Raw genomic sequence first — 19,701 nt, forward strand, 5'->3', positions numbered from 1 at the left:
GTCTATTCCTAACCTACGTTTGATTCGTTGATATTTAGAATGCGCGTTTTTTCTAGCCAATGAAATACACGTATTACGAACATTTGACGAAAACTTCGTCCATTTTGGCCATTTTTTAGAAGTGTCAACGAGTCAAGTGACGGTTATTATTCAGGTCAGTATTTTGTGTACCTGTCATTTTGAAATTTCGAATTCGACTTCCCTTGTGTTTCACAACGTTTTTGTGCATTATTTTGTGTTTTGGTTTAGAATTTAGTTCGTTAAAAGTTAGTTTTGTATTTTGGTTTAGAATTTAATTCGTTAGAAATTAGTTTATACTCCAGGTCATTTTGCAAGAAAAATATCCATAGTAAGGAGACGTAACTCATGGCTGAAGAAGCTTAGGAACTGGTTTGGATGTAATAACAATGAATTATTTAGAGCCGCGGTTTCAGAAATAAAGATCGCTCTGATGATTACCAACTTTTTAAGCGGAGACAGCACCTAGAGAAGAAGATAAAAACACAGTTTATGGATAGTTTTGTGTCATTTTTTAATGTTTCCATATTTATAAATTTAATTAACAATATTGTTTACTTTTTAATTTTATTCCCCTTTATAAAAAATACCTACATGTTAACATATTGTGTAAAAATCAAATCTATTAAATTACTAATTAGTTTAATTCCACAAGCTTTTCATCTAAAGTACGATTCTGGCATCTGTCAGATTCGTCAATAATTACATGAAATAAGTCTAGACACACCCAATACAGTATATGACGTCATAATTAATGACGCACTGAAAAATGATCATGAGAACAAGAATACTTGCGCTGGCCAATTTTTTGTATGACACGGTGACAGAAAAATACAGCGTGTTCTATATGTTCGTTCATGGGTATTCTTTCATTTTTTCTACATATTATATAAATAATTACTAATTTTAATAAATAATTAGTAACATATTCTATATATAACGTATAAAAACCTGCCTGTCGACATATTGGATGTAGCACAAAAGTGTCTAATCAAGTGGTCCCATTTAGTAAATACAAAATCATCCCTTATGTCGTATCCCCTCTCTCCCACATCACTGGTAGCAACACACTGCACGTCCAATTTGATGGTTGTCGTTCAACATGCTACGGACGATTAGGTGGATACTTGCACGATGATTGTGCCGATCATAGACAATCACATGATCGGCCATCATCGGCGATAATGAAGAGCAGTCATCATAATATATTTTATAAAAACTCGAGCTAATTTATAGTCGATTTACTTACGGTTTTTGCTATAATTTTAAAGAAGCGCTAGGATTAAGATGAAATTTGGTATACACATAACTAACATGTCAGAGAAAAAAGTGATATTGTGCCGATGTGTGCTTTTGCCCTGGGGGTGAGTTTCGCCCATTCTCGGTGGTGAAAAACATACGTTCAGTCAAGTCAGCAATTGGATCAACTGACTAATTCTAAGCAAATTTAGTTTTATAGTTTTTCACTTATGACAGTCAATACTTTTCGAGTTATTTGTGAGTTAATAATATGTTCATTTTTCAACAAAAAAAAAACACGTTTTTAGACGGTTTTTCGCAAAGATATAACAAAGTGTTTTATCGAAAAAAATATTACTAGTAAAAATATAGCTAAAAAAGTGAAAAAATAGTGTTTATACGAAGTCTGTAGACCCAGGAGGAGCAGAGTTGTAGGTAATGAAAAGTAGGTTCTTATTCGTCAAATTTCAAATCGGACATTTCAACGTGAAATAACCAAAAAATGAAGTATTTTTCGGGAAAAACTCATCACAACTTTTTAAAAAAGCTTTATTTTTATTTTTTGGTTCCTAACATCAATATTAAGTATGTATGTAACGCTGAAAATGAAGTTGGTCCCCTTTTTTTGGTAAAATATCGTAAAAATCACCCCCTAATTAGCATCCCAAATGAAATTAATCGTTACCGCTTCACAAGTTACTTGACTTATGTATTGTTTATATGATCAAGTTTTATCGGTTCAAAGTGCTCATTTAAAAAAATTGATTTTAAATTAAACTTTTTAATTTGAAAAATATTTTTTTTTTCAAAATAGCTTAAAAATTATTGATATCAAAAATCTTAACTAGTAAAAAAATATAGGTTTTACTACTGTGAATATTTTCGACTTTTTGTCTTCCTGAAGACAAAAATTAGTTATATAAGATATAGCTGTTCAAAATTTGCATATACTATGATTAGTGACTCGTTTAAGCCCATTTAACTACAGCCTTGTCTAAAATAAGCACTTCGAACCAACGAATCTTACATACAGGGTAGCGAAAAAGTATCACAGCAATTTCTCGGAAACCGTTAGAACGATTTTTATAGATTTTGGTGGGTAAGGGTCTTCTAATGCGGCCGATATTATAGTGGTAATTACATTGTTGTCAACTCTTCCGTTTTTCTGGAAATCTAATGAACTTTCTTATTTTAAATGGAGCACCCTGCATATTTTTTGCGTTTTGAAGTCATTAAGAAATACTGATTATTTTTCATATTATATTCCCTATACCTTGTTGGTAGTCATTAACCTAAAATAAAACACTGCTTCAAATTCTTTATTTTAATTGCACATTATATGAGTATGGTGTGTTTTTTAAAATTCTTGTAACATTCATCAACATGAATGGTATAAACAGTAATTAAGTATTTGAATGTATGCTTGAACAAGCGAAGTCTTCTTCATCGTCGAATTCCAAAATCTAAAAACAAAGAAAGATATTTTTTAATTGCATATCTATAAAATCGACATTAATCATTTTCACTACACACAAAAGAAACGTTAAAAAAACGAAGAGAAAAATAGATAAAAGGATCTGAAACTAGAAGTTAACACATTACTGAAGGCCAAGAGTCCAAGAGTGATACATCAGGTGAGAGTTTTCATTATCAGTGATACATTAGGTGAGAAAAAATAGTTTTCATTATCCATCAACTTTGAACTCACTTAAATTTTATATAGAAATTTGGATTTGAACAGTACTTACTGATTTTTTGTATTTGAACAAATTTTTCGAAGTGAAAGTAAATTATTATTGATGGGAGACGTTAATCAAAGAGCTAGAAGAAAGGATAGTATCAAAATAGTAGACCCATATGGAGAAACTCGTCAAGAACGAAAGATTTTAGACAGTGGCGTGCTGGAACTTTTCAAGCGGCCCGGTGATTTTATAGAAAAGCGGCCTCCCATCCTTATTTTATCTTCTATTATCAGAATCTTTATTTCTTATTTATAAGACAAAAATACTTCTTCTTTTATTTGTATAAACATGACTCCATCGTTTTCGTGGTCTTCCCACTGATCGTCTTCCTATTGGGGAACCGTCTATCGCTGTCCTTACTACTCTATTTATAGTCATTTGGCGTATGTGTCCATTCCATTCTATTCTTCTGTTTCTTATCCAATTATTAATATTGTCCAACTTGAATTTCCGCTGTATATCTGTACTTCTAGCTCTATGTCCCATAGAGTCTTACCATCGATTTTTCGAACGATTTTTTGTTCTCTCTGTGTCGGGTCGTGTTTCTGCCTCGTAAGTCATTATCGGTCTTATGACTATTTTGTAAATTCTGCCTTTCATTTCTTTTCCGATATTTTTATTTCTCCATATTGTGTCATTCAGACAACCTGCTGCTCTGTTTGTTCTATCCACTTGATCTTCCACTTCTGTTTAGAGCCTTTCGTAACTAGATAGTGTGATGTCTAGTTAATAAAACTCCATCACTTGTTCTATTAGCCCTCCAGCTCCAATTTACATCTTATTGAATTTGCTGTTATAACCATGCACTTGTCTTTTTTGGGGAAATTAACATGTTAAATTTTCTGGCGGTTATGCTAAATTGGTGCAGCGTACGTTGTAAGAAATGTTTGATCTCCTGCGAAGAGTTTAGTACGAAAGCAATAAAGTTGGTCTGAAAATAAATAAAGCTAAGACAAAAATAATGGTGGTCGACAGATTCGACACTATTCAACTGACTAACATGTTACAGAAATACCAAATAGTAAACACCTTTGTCTATCTCAGGTCTAGTACAACTAACGATGGTAACTGTGAAGCAAAAGTTAGGAGACGTATTGTATTGCAAAAAATGCGATGAGTCGCCTAACTAAACTTTGGAAAGACAGATCTATATCTCAAAATATCAAGCTGACACTGGTGAATGCCCTTGTATTCTCAACATGTCCATACGGGGCAGAGACTTGGACTCATTGAGTCCAAGTGTGGTGCTTTTGAGAGCGGATGCCTTTGAGATGTGGTGCTGGAGAAGAATGCTGCGCATACCTTGGACAGCTCATAGGACAAACGTTTCCATTCTAAACCAACTCAAAATTAAAAAAAAAATCTGTCCACAATATGCCTGTCACGAATTCTGTAATTATTCGGTCACGTGGTTCACAGAGGTGACGATAGTTTCAAGATATTAATTGTTTCTGGAAACGTTCCGGGGAGAAGATCAAGAGGACGATCACCAATTAGATGGTCCGACCAAATTAAGAATTCAGCTAGAAAGTCATTCTGCAAAGCTCTTAGAGCAGCTGAAGATAGAGACCAATAGAATAAAATTGTTAGGAATATTGGAAGAAATCACGATCCTCAGTAATGGAGAAACGACAAGAGAGAGAGAGAGAGATATGTTGTAATTGTAAATCATCTTCACTTTGAGACATTAGTATTGCATCGTCTGCATAGCAGATTGTTTTAAGTTGGTTTTACATTAATAGAAAATATTATAAAATCTATATTAAACATAAATATGTTTCTAATGGATATATCCTCGCGAATTTCAAGATAACCGCGATACATCGCCTGGTTCTGTCCACTCAGCAAAACCGAAAACATCCAAAATACTTAATGAACTTTTCCTAGAAACACTCTAAAAAAATATATACAATTGCTGAGTCGTATTTTGTGTAAAAGTGTGTGTTTATATTATCAGCCGAATAATACCTATTCATGGCTCAAGTGAAGGTCTTAATTTTAACCGTTTTGAAATACAGGGTGTGTATAAAACAGACAACTGGAATGAATGCCATATTATTCAAATGGCTCGAACACTACGTATGGAAATAAAATATTTTTGAATTGTTTTGTTAATATCCTTCGATTATAAATTTAAAAAAAAATTGTTACATCCAAAATTTTTTGTGAAAAAAACTTATTTGACCGGCCTCAATAGGCCGCGGCCTCTCGGTGATTGCACCGATTCATTTATATGGCCAGTACGCCACTGATTTTAGAAGGAATAATAAATAAACGAAATGAAAATATAAAAACTAAAATACACTTAGCAGCAGAAGAAGCCATTGGAAGGGAAAGTGGCCAGATAAATTATAAAAACAAATAAAAGAAAAGAAGAAAGCTTACCAAAAGTAGCTGGCTAGAGGACAAACCCTTTCACCCCCAGCTACTAATTTTTTTGAAGTAAATAATCCCAGCGATTTTAAGTTTGGACATACGGCGTAAGTTTCCATGCTTTTATACCAACGGTCGTACGTTGTACGTCATAGAAACGAACCTACACTGAAAAATGTAATAACTTATACAAAAGAATATATTTTCTATTACAATGCATGATACCGTTGAGTGAAAAGTATAAAGAGACGCAACTAAATGTACTAATTTGTGCCAAATTTTTCTCACGGATAGATGACACCTGTATAGGATTCTCCAGGATTTCCCACACTTTTTACTTATGGTAGGGGAGCAAAGTATGCTAAATGTGCAGTCACTCGAGCGCTCTGTTAAAAAAAAGTTAAGTAAAATTTTCCATTTTAGTGGGGCCTTACCATTTGTTAATTTATTTTTCCATTTACAACAATCGTTTTTTCCGATTATAGCGCCGTCTATCCATAATTCGAAAAAATGTTTCGAATAAAAGTTTAGTATTTTTACGTAAAGAATCCAAATCTACAATACAAATTTGGGGATCCTATTTAAGATTTTAAAATAACCTCCCACCAGACCTCCTTGGCGGGTCGTGTTTGACACCATGCGATAGATTTTTCAAAAATATTAAAAAAATGTATTTTTCAGTTTTTCGATCTGTTTATTTTGTATATCGCGGGATTTGTTTAAAATTTTAAATTTACCCCCCTCTCCAAATTGCTCATCTTTAGTACCATCGTTGGATTATAACCGTTCATTCGTCACCTTATCTGTCATTCTGTCTGGCATAATGACGGAGTAGTTATATTCGCGGTCGGACGGACCGATGGACAGACAGCCTTGGTCAAATGTCTCATCTTTAGTACCATCCTTGGATTATAATCTTTCATTCGACACCTCATTTGTCTTCCTACCTATTACATTGGCGGAGGAGTTATATTCGCGGTCAGGCAGACCGAAGGACCAAATTGCTCATCTTTAGTACCATCGTTGGATTATAACCGTTCATTCGACACCTCATTTGTCATTCTACCTGGCATAATGACGTAGTAGTTACATTCGCGGTCGGACGGACAGATGGACAGACAGTCTTGGTCAAATTTTTCATCTTTAGTACCATCGACCAAGCTTTCATTCGACACCTTATTTGTCATGCTACCTATTACAGTGACGGAGGAGTTATATTCGCGGTCAGGCAGACCGACGGACCAAATTGCTCATCTTTAGTACCATCGTTGGATTATAAGCATTCATTTGACAACTTTAATCGGCAAAAATATTTCTTGGGGATTTTTTGTCCGGTATTTTTTATGGGAATATTTTCTCCAAAAAAATTTGTGGGGATTATCTGTCCGGGATTTTTTGTGGGGATTTTTTGTCCGGGGATTATTTGTGGGGATTTTTGTCCGGGGATAATTTATGGGGATTTTTTGTCCGGGGATTATTTGTCCGGACCCCCGACCCATGATATGCTAAACTCTGACTAAACTAAATAGTTTTTTTTTCAGTGTAAGCAAAAAATCCAAACAAAAACAGTTCAAACGTAATAAAATAAATTTGACGTACGTCGTACGTCATCAAGTATCGTAAGTGGACGTACGTCGTACGTCCACTGGTGCTGAAAGGGTTAAGAAGACAGAAGAGAAAACACAAGACAAACTTATGAAATAAAAAAAATTAGAACAGAGCAAAATTAAATAAAAAAAAGAGCAGAAAAAACCAATTTTGGCAAAAAATTTAAGATATAATAAAGCTAATAGGAAGAAAGGAAGGCATGAAATACGTTGAGGAACTTCAGACAGAATACCCATAAAAAGGTAAATATAGAACAATACAAATGGAGCAATACAAAATGGAGCAATAGGTAAAATAATACTAAAGTTGTTAGAAGAAAACTATATCTACACATTCCCGTAACTTACGAAATAAGAGTCAGACCAACACAAGTTGCAGATATATCTGAAAGTGAAATAATAAATGCACTAAAAAAGATGAAAAATAACAGAGCAACTGACCCTCCAGATATAACCTGCTGAACTGCTAAAACATGCCCCTCCGGGCTTAATACAATGATTAAAACAAATATTTGGCACATGCTTATTTGATGGAAAAATATCGAAGAAATGGAAAATGGACTACTGAAGCTTTATACATAGAAAGGGAACCAAAAAGATTCTAATAATTATAGGGTAATATGCGTTACGTATGGAAGACGCATGATGATATTGTCTACATTCAATTTGGATGCTGGGGTTTGGAAATTAACTATGATAAAACCTAATACATGGTTATTAGAAACACCGCAGAAGATGTGGAGATAAATAACTCAATAAAACAAACAAATGAATATAAATAGTTAGAGACAACTTTAACAAATACAGGACGAGAGGAAACGGATATAATAAATAAAATAAAGACAGGAAAGACAATAACACGATAATAGGGAACTTGCATAAAATTTTAAATTCGAAAAAAATGTTATAAATCACAACAAAACATAATTTAAAACATGTATCAATGATAAACAAGTTTTTTTGTCTTTTGTTTGGCCCCTAAAGACGATTAAAAATTCAAATTATACCAGCCAGCCCAAAACGCGTCGTGACGTCATCCGGTTAGATGTTTACAATTTGTACCAACAAAGTAAACAAAATTGTATATAATTTTAAATTAGACATTATAAACGTTAGTAGAAAAAACAGTTATGTGACGTCACAAGTATTTTTCATCGTTTGAACTATTCATAGAAAACTTGTACTTTTACAAAATGTTTTTATTTTCCTTAGTAAACCTTCTTTCCTTTCCTTCAATAACTATATCAAACTCCAATCGTAACAAACTGGTATATATTATTACAATGACATACGATAAATGTCATTAGAATATAAATATTTTTTTCCACATACCTCTACCAAAAGTATACTTTTCCTGACCTGATTGTCGCGAGCAAAGTCGTACTTTTCCTCCCTAGGGAGGGAAAGTACTTTTCCTAGGGAGGATGATGATTTTCCTGATGAAATAACTTATTGACGCCCTATACAATATTCTATTATCTATTACGTAAGTATCTATACATTTTAACGTTTATTTATAGAGCACCCTGTATTCTGCAGAATGGTAAAAACAGTAAATTGTTATTTTGATTTAACAATGTTTACGTTAATAATTTGACTTATATTTGACAGTTGACAGTTATACTGTACCTACTTGTTCGTTTTAGTGCTCTAATAAATCTTGTCAGTTAGTTACATAAATTATTTAAAAATGAAAAAATTACTTGATATTTGAGGAAGGTGGAAAAATCATATGTATAACATGGGAGTAAAGTGCCTTTTTTCTCGGGAGTAAACTTCATTCTCGGGAGGAAAAGTAGCACTTTCCTCCCTTGTTATACAAATAGCTATTCCCTTATACAGCGACGATGAGCTGGCAAAATACCCAAGTAGGTGGATGCCAATAAACTAAAGAAGGAGAAGAAGAATATACCTAAAGATAACCATAATCATAACTATATAATAAAACTATGTGACGTCACGAGTCGCTGCTACCGCAGAAGACTTTAAATGTGTATTTCTAAGTTATTACGAGTTTTTGAAGCGTGAAATGTTGGAAATCTCATTTTTAAACAAAACTGAACATTATTATGTAATAAAAAAATGCAAGTTCCCTATTATTACACTCGAATATATATGGAGCAACGATATTACAAGCTAAACTCAACATAAAATCTTTACCGGAATAGTGAAAAGCTGCTGTGTAGGGTTCAGAGACGTCGGTAACAAATAAACGAATGGAAAACAGATAAATGCAATGGAAATGATGTTTGAAGAAGATGCCGATTAAAACTATTAAATTAACAAATTACAGAACTAACGAATGTGAAAGAGACACTAAATGACGAACTAGAAAAACGAAAATTACTAAGCTATGGACATATTCGAAGGATGGACGAGACAAGAATACCGCTGAGAACTAGGAAATGGAAACCAATGGAAACAGCAATGGAAAAAGAGATCTCACTGAAAAATATATGTACGAGAAGAAGAAATAGAGATTGGAATGTGGTAAACAGCAAACAGAATATGCTAAATAAAGCCACTGATAAGTAAGCAAGAAAGTAAATTGTGATTGGTATTGATATTTTCAGAATGAAAATAGAAATTAAAACACACGTTGTCGATTGATCGAGAAATGAATAAATCAAAAGAAATTAATAGCAAAACACAGAAAACTCTTTATAAGTAGTCCAACTTACATCTTCCAGATTCATCTCCTTGCAGAGCTCAGTAAGCAGAGCAACGTCTTCTAAATGCTTAGAACTGCTAAAAACTTCGAACAAAAACTCCATCCCCTTCTGCCTATATTCTTTGATTATCATTTCCGAACAAGCTACGCAATTTTTGTACTTCTGCGTAGCTGGCAAGAATTGTTCTAGAGAAGACAAGAATCCTCTTATGGAATGTGGAACCACACCTAAGATCGATGAATCGAAGTTCTCCATGTTCACGTTGTTGGAATTCTGGTTAGATGCCGTGTAATATGCTGGAGCCATTATTCTGAAAAGTAATATATGTAGTCCAGTGACTAGACAATTTCCGCTGCAAATTCTTAAAAACCGCATCACTTGAAATTTTGACAGGAAAATAAATCAAATAACAAAAGTTATATAGTACCGATATGTGATTTTAACCTTAGGGTGAATGAATTTACACCACTTCTCAGGGGTGTAAATTTAAAACGTCACAATACCCTTAAAAATCGAGAGACGAACAAATTTCAAGCAAAATATGTCAAATGAAGTTTTTTCGTTAACCCAATATTTTTCGAGTTATACGTAATTGAAAACGTCGAAAAAATACGATTTTTTTACTGTCTTTCGCGAATAACACAAAAACCTTATTCTATATAAAAAAAACATTCTTATCAAAAATAAAGTTTATAAACAAATAAAGAAATTCGTTGTTTTTTACTATTTAGACGCAATATATAAAGTTAAAAAATGAACGAAATCTATAGAAATTTAGAATAAAATGTTTTTTAATATAAAAAAAAACAAAAAAAGTGGTAGGTACAGTGGGTAGTACTCTAGACTAAGGCGGAGCTTCGTATTATGTTTTATGTATTTTTAAAATTTAAATAATATTGTAAAAATTGAATAAAGTAATTTTATTATTTAACAAGTGATTGGACTTCGTAAGTCCTAGGTTTTCACCCAAAGCACAGATTAACCCAACACAGATGCGAAACCCTGGCGATGACTCTGGTACCGAGTTTTGGTAAACTCCTCCCACTTTGAGTTACCAAAAGGGTAGTCGCTTAGTATCTCGCTTAGTATGTAGGCTTAAGCTTATTGTCAGTTCCTGAATAACCTCGACAGTACATGCGCTTATTATAGTGTTAAATTGACGGGCTGATTATTGGGAATTTTTTCTATTTATCAAGTGTGTTTAAATAGTTTTGTTATATTTTTAAAAATGGTTAGATATACGTGTATTTGTGAATGGTGTTCATCTAAGACGGGTCAAGGAATATCTTTTTTTTAGATTGCCAAAGGATGAAGTAAGGTATGTAATGTCATTAATAAATTGATTTACTTTCTAAATACTGATTAAGCGGTATATTACTTATATCATATTAATCTCGAAACTTACATAAAATGGTTACTCAAGCTATGTGTGTTAGAAATAGTTCCAATAGTATTTTTTTAAGAAATATTTTGATAAGTGTGAAAAAAATCCTGTCTTGAAAACAGTAAATTTTAGTTACTACTAAGAATGAATAACGCCCTGTTATTGAAGATAGTCAAAATAATCTTAAAAAATAAAAGAGATATTAACAAGACATTAAATTTTAATTAAAAAACATCTTATGTTATAGGAGTGAGCTATGGTTAAAAGCTACTAAAAGACAAGATTTGTTAGAGGAGAATTTAACTAGATACAGAATTTGCGAAAAGCATTTTGAAAATAAATTTTTATGCTTATCTTCACGACGAAAACTCTTGTATGACAATGCTTTGCCTTCAATTTTTACCAAATCTAAAGATATCTGCGCGAATACGTCTGAGGAGCCGCCGAAAAAAGTTCAAATCTTGTTAGGTAAAAAATTAGGTAAATATTAATAATTTCAATAATAAAAAGATATGATTTTTCAGATAAGAATATAATAATAGAATATCTCTTAAAAGAATAACGCCTGCGGCGGAAAATTTACAGGTAATATCCTCTAAACAAGTTTCTATCAGCCCCAGTAAGGAAAAAGATGGACACATTTCTACAAGAATTACAAAAGATGTTTCCCAGTTATCACCTTCAGTATCATTACAAACACCAGCATCTTTTATGTATAACTTGCCACGTGAATATAAACTGAAATGTAAAATCAAGTTTTTAAAAAGAAAACTTTTGAATAGAAAAATATGTAAATAACAAAACGGTATAAAACAAGAGTTAGAGAAGTTTAAAAAATTATGTGACAAATTTCTTAATAAATCATTGGCCGAAATTGTAAAAACTCAGGCATTGTTGCAGAAAAAAGTCCCAAAGGCCAGAAGATATTCTGAAGAATACAAACAATTCGCTCTCACATTATACTTTTTGGACCCAAAACTTATCACTTTTTGAAAAAAATTCTTTATTTACCAACTAAACGTTGTTTATATAATTAAATTTGATTATATAATTAAATAACCTGGAACTTGAAAATTATTATATTAACAACACTTTATCTGGTTTGGTTCTGGAAGGCCATACCTGGAATTCCCAAATTACTGTCACCAAACGACTGTCACTTTTCTAATACCTAGTTTACTTTCTCTTGTTTTGTTAAGGACAAAACTTTGTTTTGTTTTGTAGCTAGTTTACTTTCTCTTGTTTTGTACCTACCTAGAATTCCCAAATTACCCTATTATATTTATATCGTGTTCACTTCCAAGCAAATTTTTATTATTTTTCAATATACAGTGGAACCTCGATAAGTCGGCCCCCGATAACCCGGAAGTCCGGCTAACCCGGACCGATTTTCATAAGACAAACATTTCAACAATAAAAATGTATGTATTATGTTAAAACATTTTATCTGTAGCCGCTTCTGGAATGTCTTAAAAATATCGAGTTTCATTGATAAAACTTGGCTTGGACCATAATATAATATTTGAGAGATAATGGGTATTTGTGTAAGTAATTTGAACTATACGGTAAAAATGACTCATGGCACACGGCGGCAGCGTTGGCAGAGCGACGATCATTATCCATTATCGGGCTATCGCAAACAACAGGCACCTTTTATTCCTTTATTTATTTTCAACTGTCTTTTAAAAAATTATTTTTAGAACAATGGTCTTTTAAACTTTAAAAAAGGTCAAACCGGCAAACAGGTGTATGTTCTCAAAGAAATTGAAAGTGTGTTTTTTACACACTTTCAATGTCTTTGAGAACATACACCTGTTTGCCGGTTTGACCTTTTTAGAAGTGTGTACAAGTCATACAGTCTGTTTCAATTTTAAACTTTAAACAATGAAAGAGCCACTGTTCTTAAATAAACATTACATCGTTCCGATGGCAGACGAAATTGACACAACCGAAACTGACTGAGTTTTTTTTTACCTAGAAATGAACAATACTCTATCTATACTGTCTATACTATACTCTATACAATATACAACTATAATAGGTAAGTTAGATGTGTACTGTGCATATATATTTCATGTTATTTTAATTATAACGGACTTTATCTATAAGTATACCGTATTTTATTAATTTTTACTATGATCTCCGGCTAACCCGGATTTTCGATAACCCGGATCGGCCGCGGTCCCGATTAATCCGAGTTATCGAGGTTCCACTGTACACAGAAATTTAATAAATGACCATTAACGATTGTCACTTTTCTAACAGTTAGTTAACTTTCTCTTGTTTTGTTAAGGACATACCTAGAATTCCCAAATTACCTATTGTATTTTGATTTCCTTTTTCGTTTAACACATAAATTTATTAAATGACCAATGTTTGGTTAAGTTTTGTTTGTCTTAATTTTTAGTGTAAATATAGTAAATATCAAATCAGGTGTAAAAGTAAGTATTATAGACCAAATGAACTATTTTGTAAGTTATCAATTGTATTGGTGCAAACACCGGCACAACAACTGTGCTCCTTAGTTTCAAGGTTACCAATTTTTGTACCGGTATCATAGCATAGCTTTCGCATCTGTGTTGGGTTAATCTGTACCCAAAGTAATCGAAAGTAGAACTAGAAGTTGATATTTGAACGCTTCGTGTAACTTTGCGCCGATTGATAAACGAGTTTACTAATTTTGAGTCATTTTGACTAAACTTTGGGTCATCATTGTTTAAACAGAAATGACTTCAAAACCGAAACTAAAGATTCAAACTCAACTTTTCAATACGTTTCGATTGATGTGTGTCATATGTAATATTTCTGCGACTATAACGGCACTTCTGGTTAGAACTTTTTAACCGGAAATTATATAAAAACCAAAATTTTACATTTGTTCTCATCTTGCTAAGGCACGTCGAATGATATATCGCTTACACTATTTCGGTGACTTTAAAACAGTACTTAAGGTTGCAATTTTAATACCAGAAGTCCGATGTCAAATTTCTCATCTTTAATACCATCCTTGGGTTATAAGCTTTCATTCGACACCTCATTTGTCATTCTATCTGTATTAATAACGGAGGAGAAAGACAGACGGGCAGACAGTCATGAAACCGGAAGTATATATTTGTTCTCTTCTTCCGAAGTCGCGTCCAATAATAAATCACTTGTACTATTCCGGTGACTTTAAAACAGTACTTCTGGCCGCATTTCTAAAACCGGAAGTCCTAAGTTTCCCAACTTTCTTGTCATTTTGAATGTTATAGTGGAGGACTTATATTCTCAGTCGGACGGCCACACGAACAGACAGCCTAGGTCAAATTTCTCACCTTTATTACCATCCTTGAATTATAAGCTTTCATTTGACACCTCATTTGTCATTCTACCTGATACAATGACGTAGGAGTTATATTCGCAGTCGGACAGACAGCCTAGATCAAATTTCCCACCTTTAGTAGCATCCTTTAATTATAAGCTTTCATTTGACACCGCATTTGTCATTTTACCTAGTATAAGGACGGAGGAGTTATATTCGCGGTCAGACAGACCGACGGACAGACAGCCTAGGTAAAATTTCTCACCTTTAGTACCATCCTTGGATTATAAGCTTTCAATTAACACCACATTTGTCATTCTACCTGGTCAAGTAACGGATGAGTTATATTCTCGGTCGGACGGACAGACATCCTTCAAATTTCTCACCTTTATTACCATCCTTTGATTATAATCTTTCATTTGACACCTCATTTGTCATTCTACCTGGTACAATTACGTAGGAGTTATATTCGAGGTCGGATAGACAAACGGACAGACAGCCAAGATCAAATTTCTCACCTTTAGTACCATCCTTGGATTATAAGCTTTCATTTGACACCTCATTTGTCATTCTAACTGATACCATAACGTAGGAGTTATATTCGCGGTCGGATAGACCGATGGTCAGACAGTCTAGGTAAAATTTCTTACCTTTAGTACGATCTTTGGATTATAAGCTTTCATTTGACACCTCATTTGTCATTCTACCTAGTATAAAGTCGGAGGAGTTATATTCGCGGTCGGAGAGACCGACGGACACACAGATTTGGTAAAATTTCTCACCTTTATTACCATCCTTGGAATATAAGCGCTCATTTGACACCTCATTTGCCATTCTAGCTGGTATAAGGACGGAGGAGTTATACTCGCGGTCGTACAGACCGACGGTCAGACAGCCTAGGTAAAATTTCTCACCTTTAGTACCATCCTTGGATTATAAGCTTTCATTTGACACCTCATTTGTCATTCTACCTGGTATAAGGTCGGAGGAGTTATATTCGCAGTCGGAGAGACCGACGGACACAGCCTAGGTAAAATTTCTCACCTTTATAGCATCCTTGGATTATAAGCTTTCATTTGACACCTCATTTGTCATTCTAGCTGGTATATTGACGGAGGAGTTGTGATCACAGACAGACGGACAGACGGACGTGGATAATTCAAAGTTTTCACATTTTTTCAAAATTGGGTGAAAACAATATAATATTTATTAACATAGTTCAATGCAAATGTCATAATAAGGACAGCAAAATATTAATTAGCAAAATTGATGTTTTGGTGAATATCAACCACTATTTCATTTTAATCCAGTATTCTAATAAAAATTATCAAAAATTCCGCACTAATACGATATAAATAAAACCTAAGTAGAAATATAATATGTAGTTTCGTTTGAAAATTAAATGAAATGTTTATATTTGTATATCGGACTCCCATTGTCGAGTAAGTTGACTTTTCCACCTATATCACGTGTGGTGACGATTTTTCATTTTACCATAGAGAAAAATTAACACATCAGTATATAAAAGCTTCGTTTCAAAAATGTAACACTTATAACATTACAACATCTATAATTCATTAATTAGGAATAAATTCTTCCTTTTTTAAATGTATTAATACCATTTTTCTTTAACACCTTATTTTCGTATAAATTTATAAATTGCAGGTAGAATACTGATACTATATTTTATATTTTGTTTAGTTACATGGAAATACTAGCTTGTTTGAACATTTTTTGATTGAGTTATTATTGTAACTAGCTTTGGTTACTAATTGTTTTTTTTACAAGACGATTTACTGCATTGTATTTATTGTATATTTCAACTAGCATGTGTTATAATATGGTTGTGATTCCCTTTGGAATTCCCACTGTTATTTACCATATAAATGTTATGGTGTCACGGTATATAATATATATGTAATAGAGGTGGGGTAATGAGAATATTTTATACATACCCTTCCTTATGTTGTAACATCGCAACTGCCAATTCTGCCGCTAGAGCACCGGCTATTTGTGACACTCCTGGTCTAGTTACTGTACACTGCTGATCTAATGTTCGGTTTTTCAGAGACTACAATTATTTTGCTAATTAAACAATTTATAACACGAATTTTAAACAATATTTACTAAACAATACATTTGTCTACAGTAACTAGGAAAAAATGCTTTGAATGCTATGAGCGGAATGACGGTTTTAGTAGATTTGACGATTGTCACCAGATTTTTCCGTGTGTGTTGTGTTTTATTGGCACTGGTTTTCAAAACCAACTGGCCAGTCAATACCAGATTTTTCCAAAAAAAAATGGAGAAATCCACACTATCAGATGTAATAAAAGTGGACAAAATCAGTACCACCCAATATAATATATTATATTACATTATAATATATAATATATTATATTACTAAAGTTTAATGCCCTTTCACACTTGCTGAAACCAACTCTGGAAACAGTTGTTCCCCTTGGTCTCAGGTATAGATAAAATTGTGTTTTTGAATACATCAACTGCTTTTTCTAGCGACTGAAACATAGAACCACGTACCCCAATCTTGATTTTAGAAAAAGTAAAAAATCGTTGGAACTTAGGTCGGGACTGCGAGGAGGATGCCTTAACGAATCAAAGGTTTGTTGAAAAAAAAATTCTATTGTCTGGCAAACTGTGTGTAAACTTGTATTAGAGAAGGATGATTCGTAGTTTGGGGCTGATTTTTCGAATCTTAGCGATAATTGGGGAAAAGAAATAGTCTCAAATACTAACAGCAGTAACACTTAGTTGATCTTGTAATGAAATTGTTGATACATGAACTGATTTGGAGACCAATCTTGCGGCCATATTTTTAAAGACAATTCGATAACAAATTACTTATGCTTGCTTTACTTTACCTTAGAACACTCAAAGAGACGACTGGAGTTTACTTTCTGTATAGGTCACGCAGATACGGATACGCAGACGACACGGAGGTATTCGCTGTTCTGAATTGAAGCCCTCCAGGAGCTAAAGAATCGAATCACAGAAGTAAGTCGGAGATACGGACTTTCACTAAACACTAAGGAAACAAAATGTAAGATGATCTCTAAGAAGGAACAGCAATTTGGACGAATCAGTGTGAACGGTCAACAAATAGAAAGAGTAAAAACATACATCTGTCTTGGTACGAGCATCAATGAAAATTGGGACCATTCCCAAGAAATGAAATGTAGGATAGAGAAAGCAAGATCTGCATTTCAAAAAAAGGCTAAGCTATTAAAATGTCATGATTTATCAATACCCATAAAAATCAGGTTACTGCGATGCTATATCTTTCCTATACTATTGTACGGAGTTGAGTCTTGGACTCTCACAGACGCCACCTGCAAGAAAATTGAGGCTTTCGAAATGTGGCTTTATCGTAGAATCCTAAAGATATCTTATATTGAATATTGACCACGTTACTAATCAGGGTGTTTTGCTGAGAATGTAAAAAGACAAAGAGCTGTTAACCACAATAAAAACAGCCAAAATCGAATAACTCGGTCACATCATGAGATATACGGACTACTGCAACTAATCTTGCAGGGAAAAGAAGAAGGAAAAAGAAGTCAGGAAGGTGAAGAATTTCCTGACTGAAAAATCTATGCAAAGTTTGTTTAGCAGTAAATGGTTGACTTCAAAATAGTACCGACAATAAACATCCTGGGTTAACCGATAATAGTATAAAAGGCCCGTTTTCAGGTAAAATTCAAATATGTTTGAATGTTTGTTTTTCTATAATCTTAGCAATTAAAATAGATTTAATTTATTTTAAAACTTATTTGAAACATTAATTTCGGGTATATAAGGCAAATCAATATATTTTACATCCGTTTTTTTTGTTTTTGTCGTCGTAATTATTGTAAATTTTGTGGATCCTTTGCTTTATTATAGGAGTACCGTCTAGTCAGTGTTAATTGTCCAAAGACCAACTCTGTCTGCCTCGTTTGCTTATCGCTCCGGACCGGTCTTAACAATGGGCCAAGTCAGATAAATTTAATAACATTTACGACCGCACTAATTGAAGTCAACCATTTACCATTTACTGCTAAACAAACTTTACGTGGTTCAACACAACAACCACAAATCTTTTCAGAGGCGCAGTGTGCAAAGTACAGATTGTTATGACGGTAGCCTACATCCGAAACGGATAGGCACTACAAGAAGAAGATAGGTCACACTTCATACGATTTGTAGATAGTGTATTTAAAATCCAGATATTTTGATGAACTTGTTATATAGTGATGTTGAATGATTGATGACATATTGCCAAAAAGACCTCTAGATAGATGATAAAATGTAGAGAAACACGAGGAAGACCAATTAAAAGATGAGACACCGAAATGGCAGCGAGACACAAAATTTGCTGGACATCAGAACACCTACGCAAACGGCACAGTTTTGCATATATTGGTAAAAGAAATTACACGAGATCAAGGCTCAATTTGGGTGTACAATCATTAGAAGATAAAGAAGAAGTTACGGAATATGAGTTTGAGTAGGAGAGGAAGACCAAAGAAATATATGTGTCACATATTCTAATGGCATATTAAAATATGAGCAAATACTTTAAATTCACAATCCAGTATCTTAAAGTTAGCATATAATATTTACTTACATCTCCAGGCGCCGTAACGTCATTACAGAAATAACATCCTAAATAATTTCCCGGAATACTTTTGAATCCTTCGGGATGGGGTAGTTGTGGAATGTTTGTGTCCTCAGTATATATACCATGCCTCATTACCAAATAGGAATCAAATCCTAAAGCAGCATTTATCACTAGCTAAAAATGAAATTAACTTAAGTCAGTATCGATTTATTAGTACCAAATGTTTAAGTATACTACTACTATATATCAGTTTGGCACTTCCTCTGGTTGTTCCATAGGTACTCTTCTATATTTCTTTCTCTCAGCTCTTTGACTATTACTTCGCTTCAACTGGTTTTCAGTCTACTTCGTTTTCTCTTTCCTTCTGTTCTCTTTCCTCGTTTTCTCTTTCTATTTTAGTATTTTCCTTGGTATTTGCTGTACACCCATTCTTTGTATATGTCAGAACCAGGTAAGTTGTTTTGTAGATAAGTCATCTGTGATTGTTAGTTTGATTCCCATTATTTCTCTACAGAGGGCGTTGGTAATCCTTTCTCTTCTAGCTGTATAGAGTGATACTTTTCACTACAGTCTCATATGTCCTCTTTTTTTTTTCTTTTCTGACGGGTTGGTCGCTTTAAATACTATTTAACATTATGACGATATTTCTTTCTCTTATGGCTTTGTGTAATGTTCCATCGTGCGAAATATTACCTAGATATGTATTTGTAGTCGTAGCAGTGCTTTATCGTGGTCATGTCGTCT

The 19,701-nt window shown here is 33.4% G+C and overlaps 1 protein-coding gene across 2 annotated transcripts in view; it reads right to left on the reverse strand.

Annotated features, from left to right (window-relative positions):
- Window positions 1-2,566: 2,566 nt before the first annotated feature.
- The window catches only part of LOC114336417 (ubiquitin-like modifier-activating enzyme ATG7), a 53,875-nt gene continuing 36,740 nt past the window's right edge, over window positions 2,567-19,701 (reverse strand). For both annotated transcript variants that reach the window (XM_050646088.1, XM_050646087.1), the window contains 4 exons: window positions 18,964-19,131; window positions 16,292-16,407; window positions 9,661-9,961; window positions 2,567-2,720 (listed from right to left, as the gene is read on the reverse strand). In XM_050646088.1, the coding sequence (XP_050502045.1) occupies window positions 2,661-2,720; window positions 9,661-9,961; window positions 16,292-16,407; window positions 18,964-19,131 (645 nt within the window). In that variant the 3' untranslated portion in view covers window positions 2,567-2,660. The remainder of the gene's footprint in view (window positions 2,721-9,660; window positions 9,962-16,291; window positions 16,408-18,963; window positions 19,132-19,701) is intronic.

Source organism: Diabrotica virgifera, chromosome 3 (assembly GCF_917563875.1).
Source record: "Diabrotica virgifera virgifera chromosome 3, PGI_DIABVI_V3a".
NCBI lineage: Eukaryota > Metazoa > Arthropoda > Insecta > Coleoptera > Chrysomelidae > Diabrotica > Diabrotica virgifera.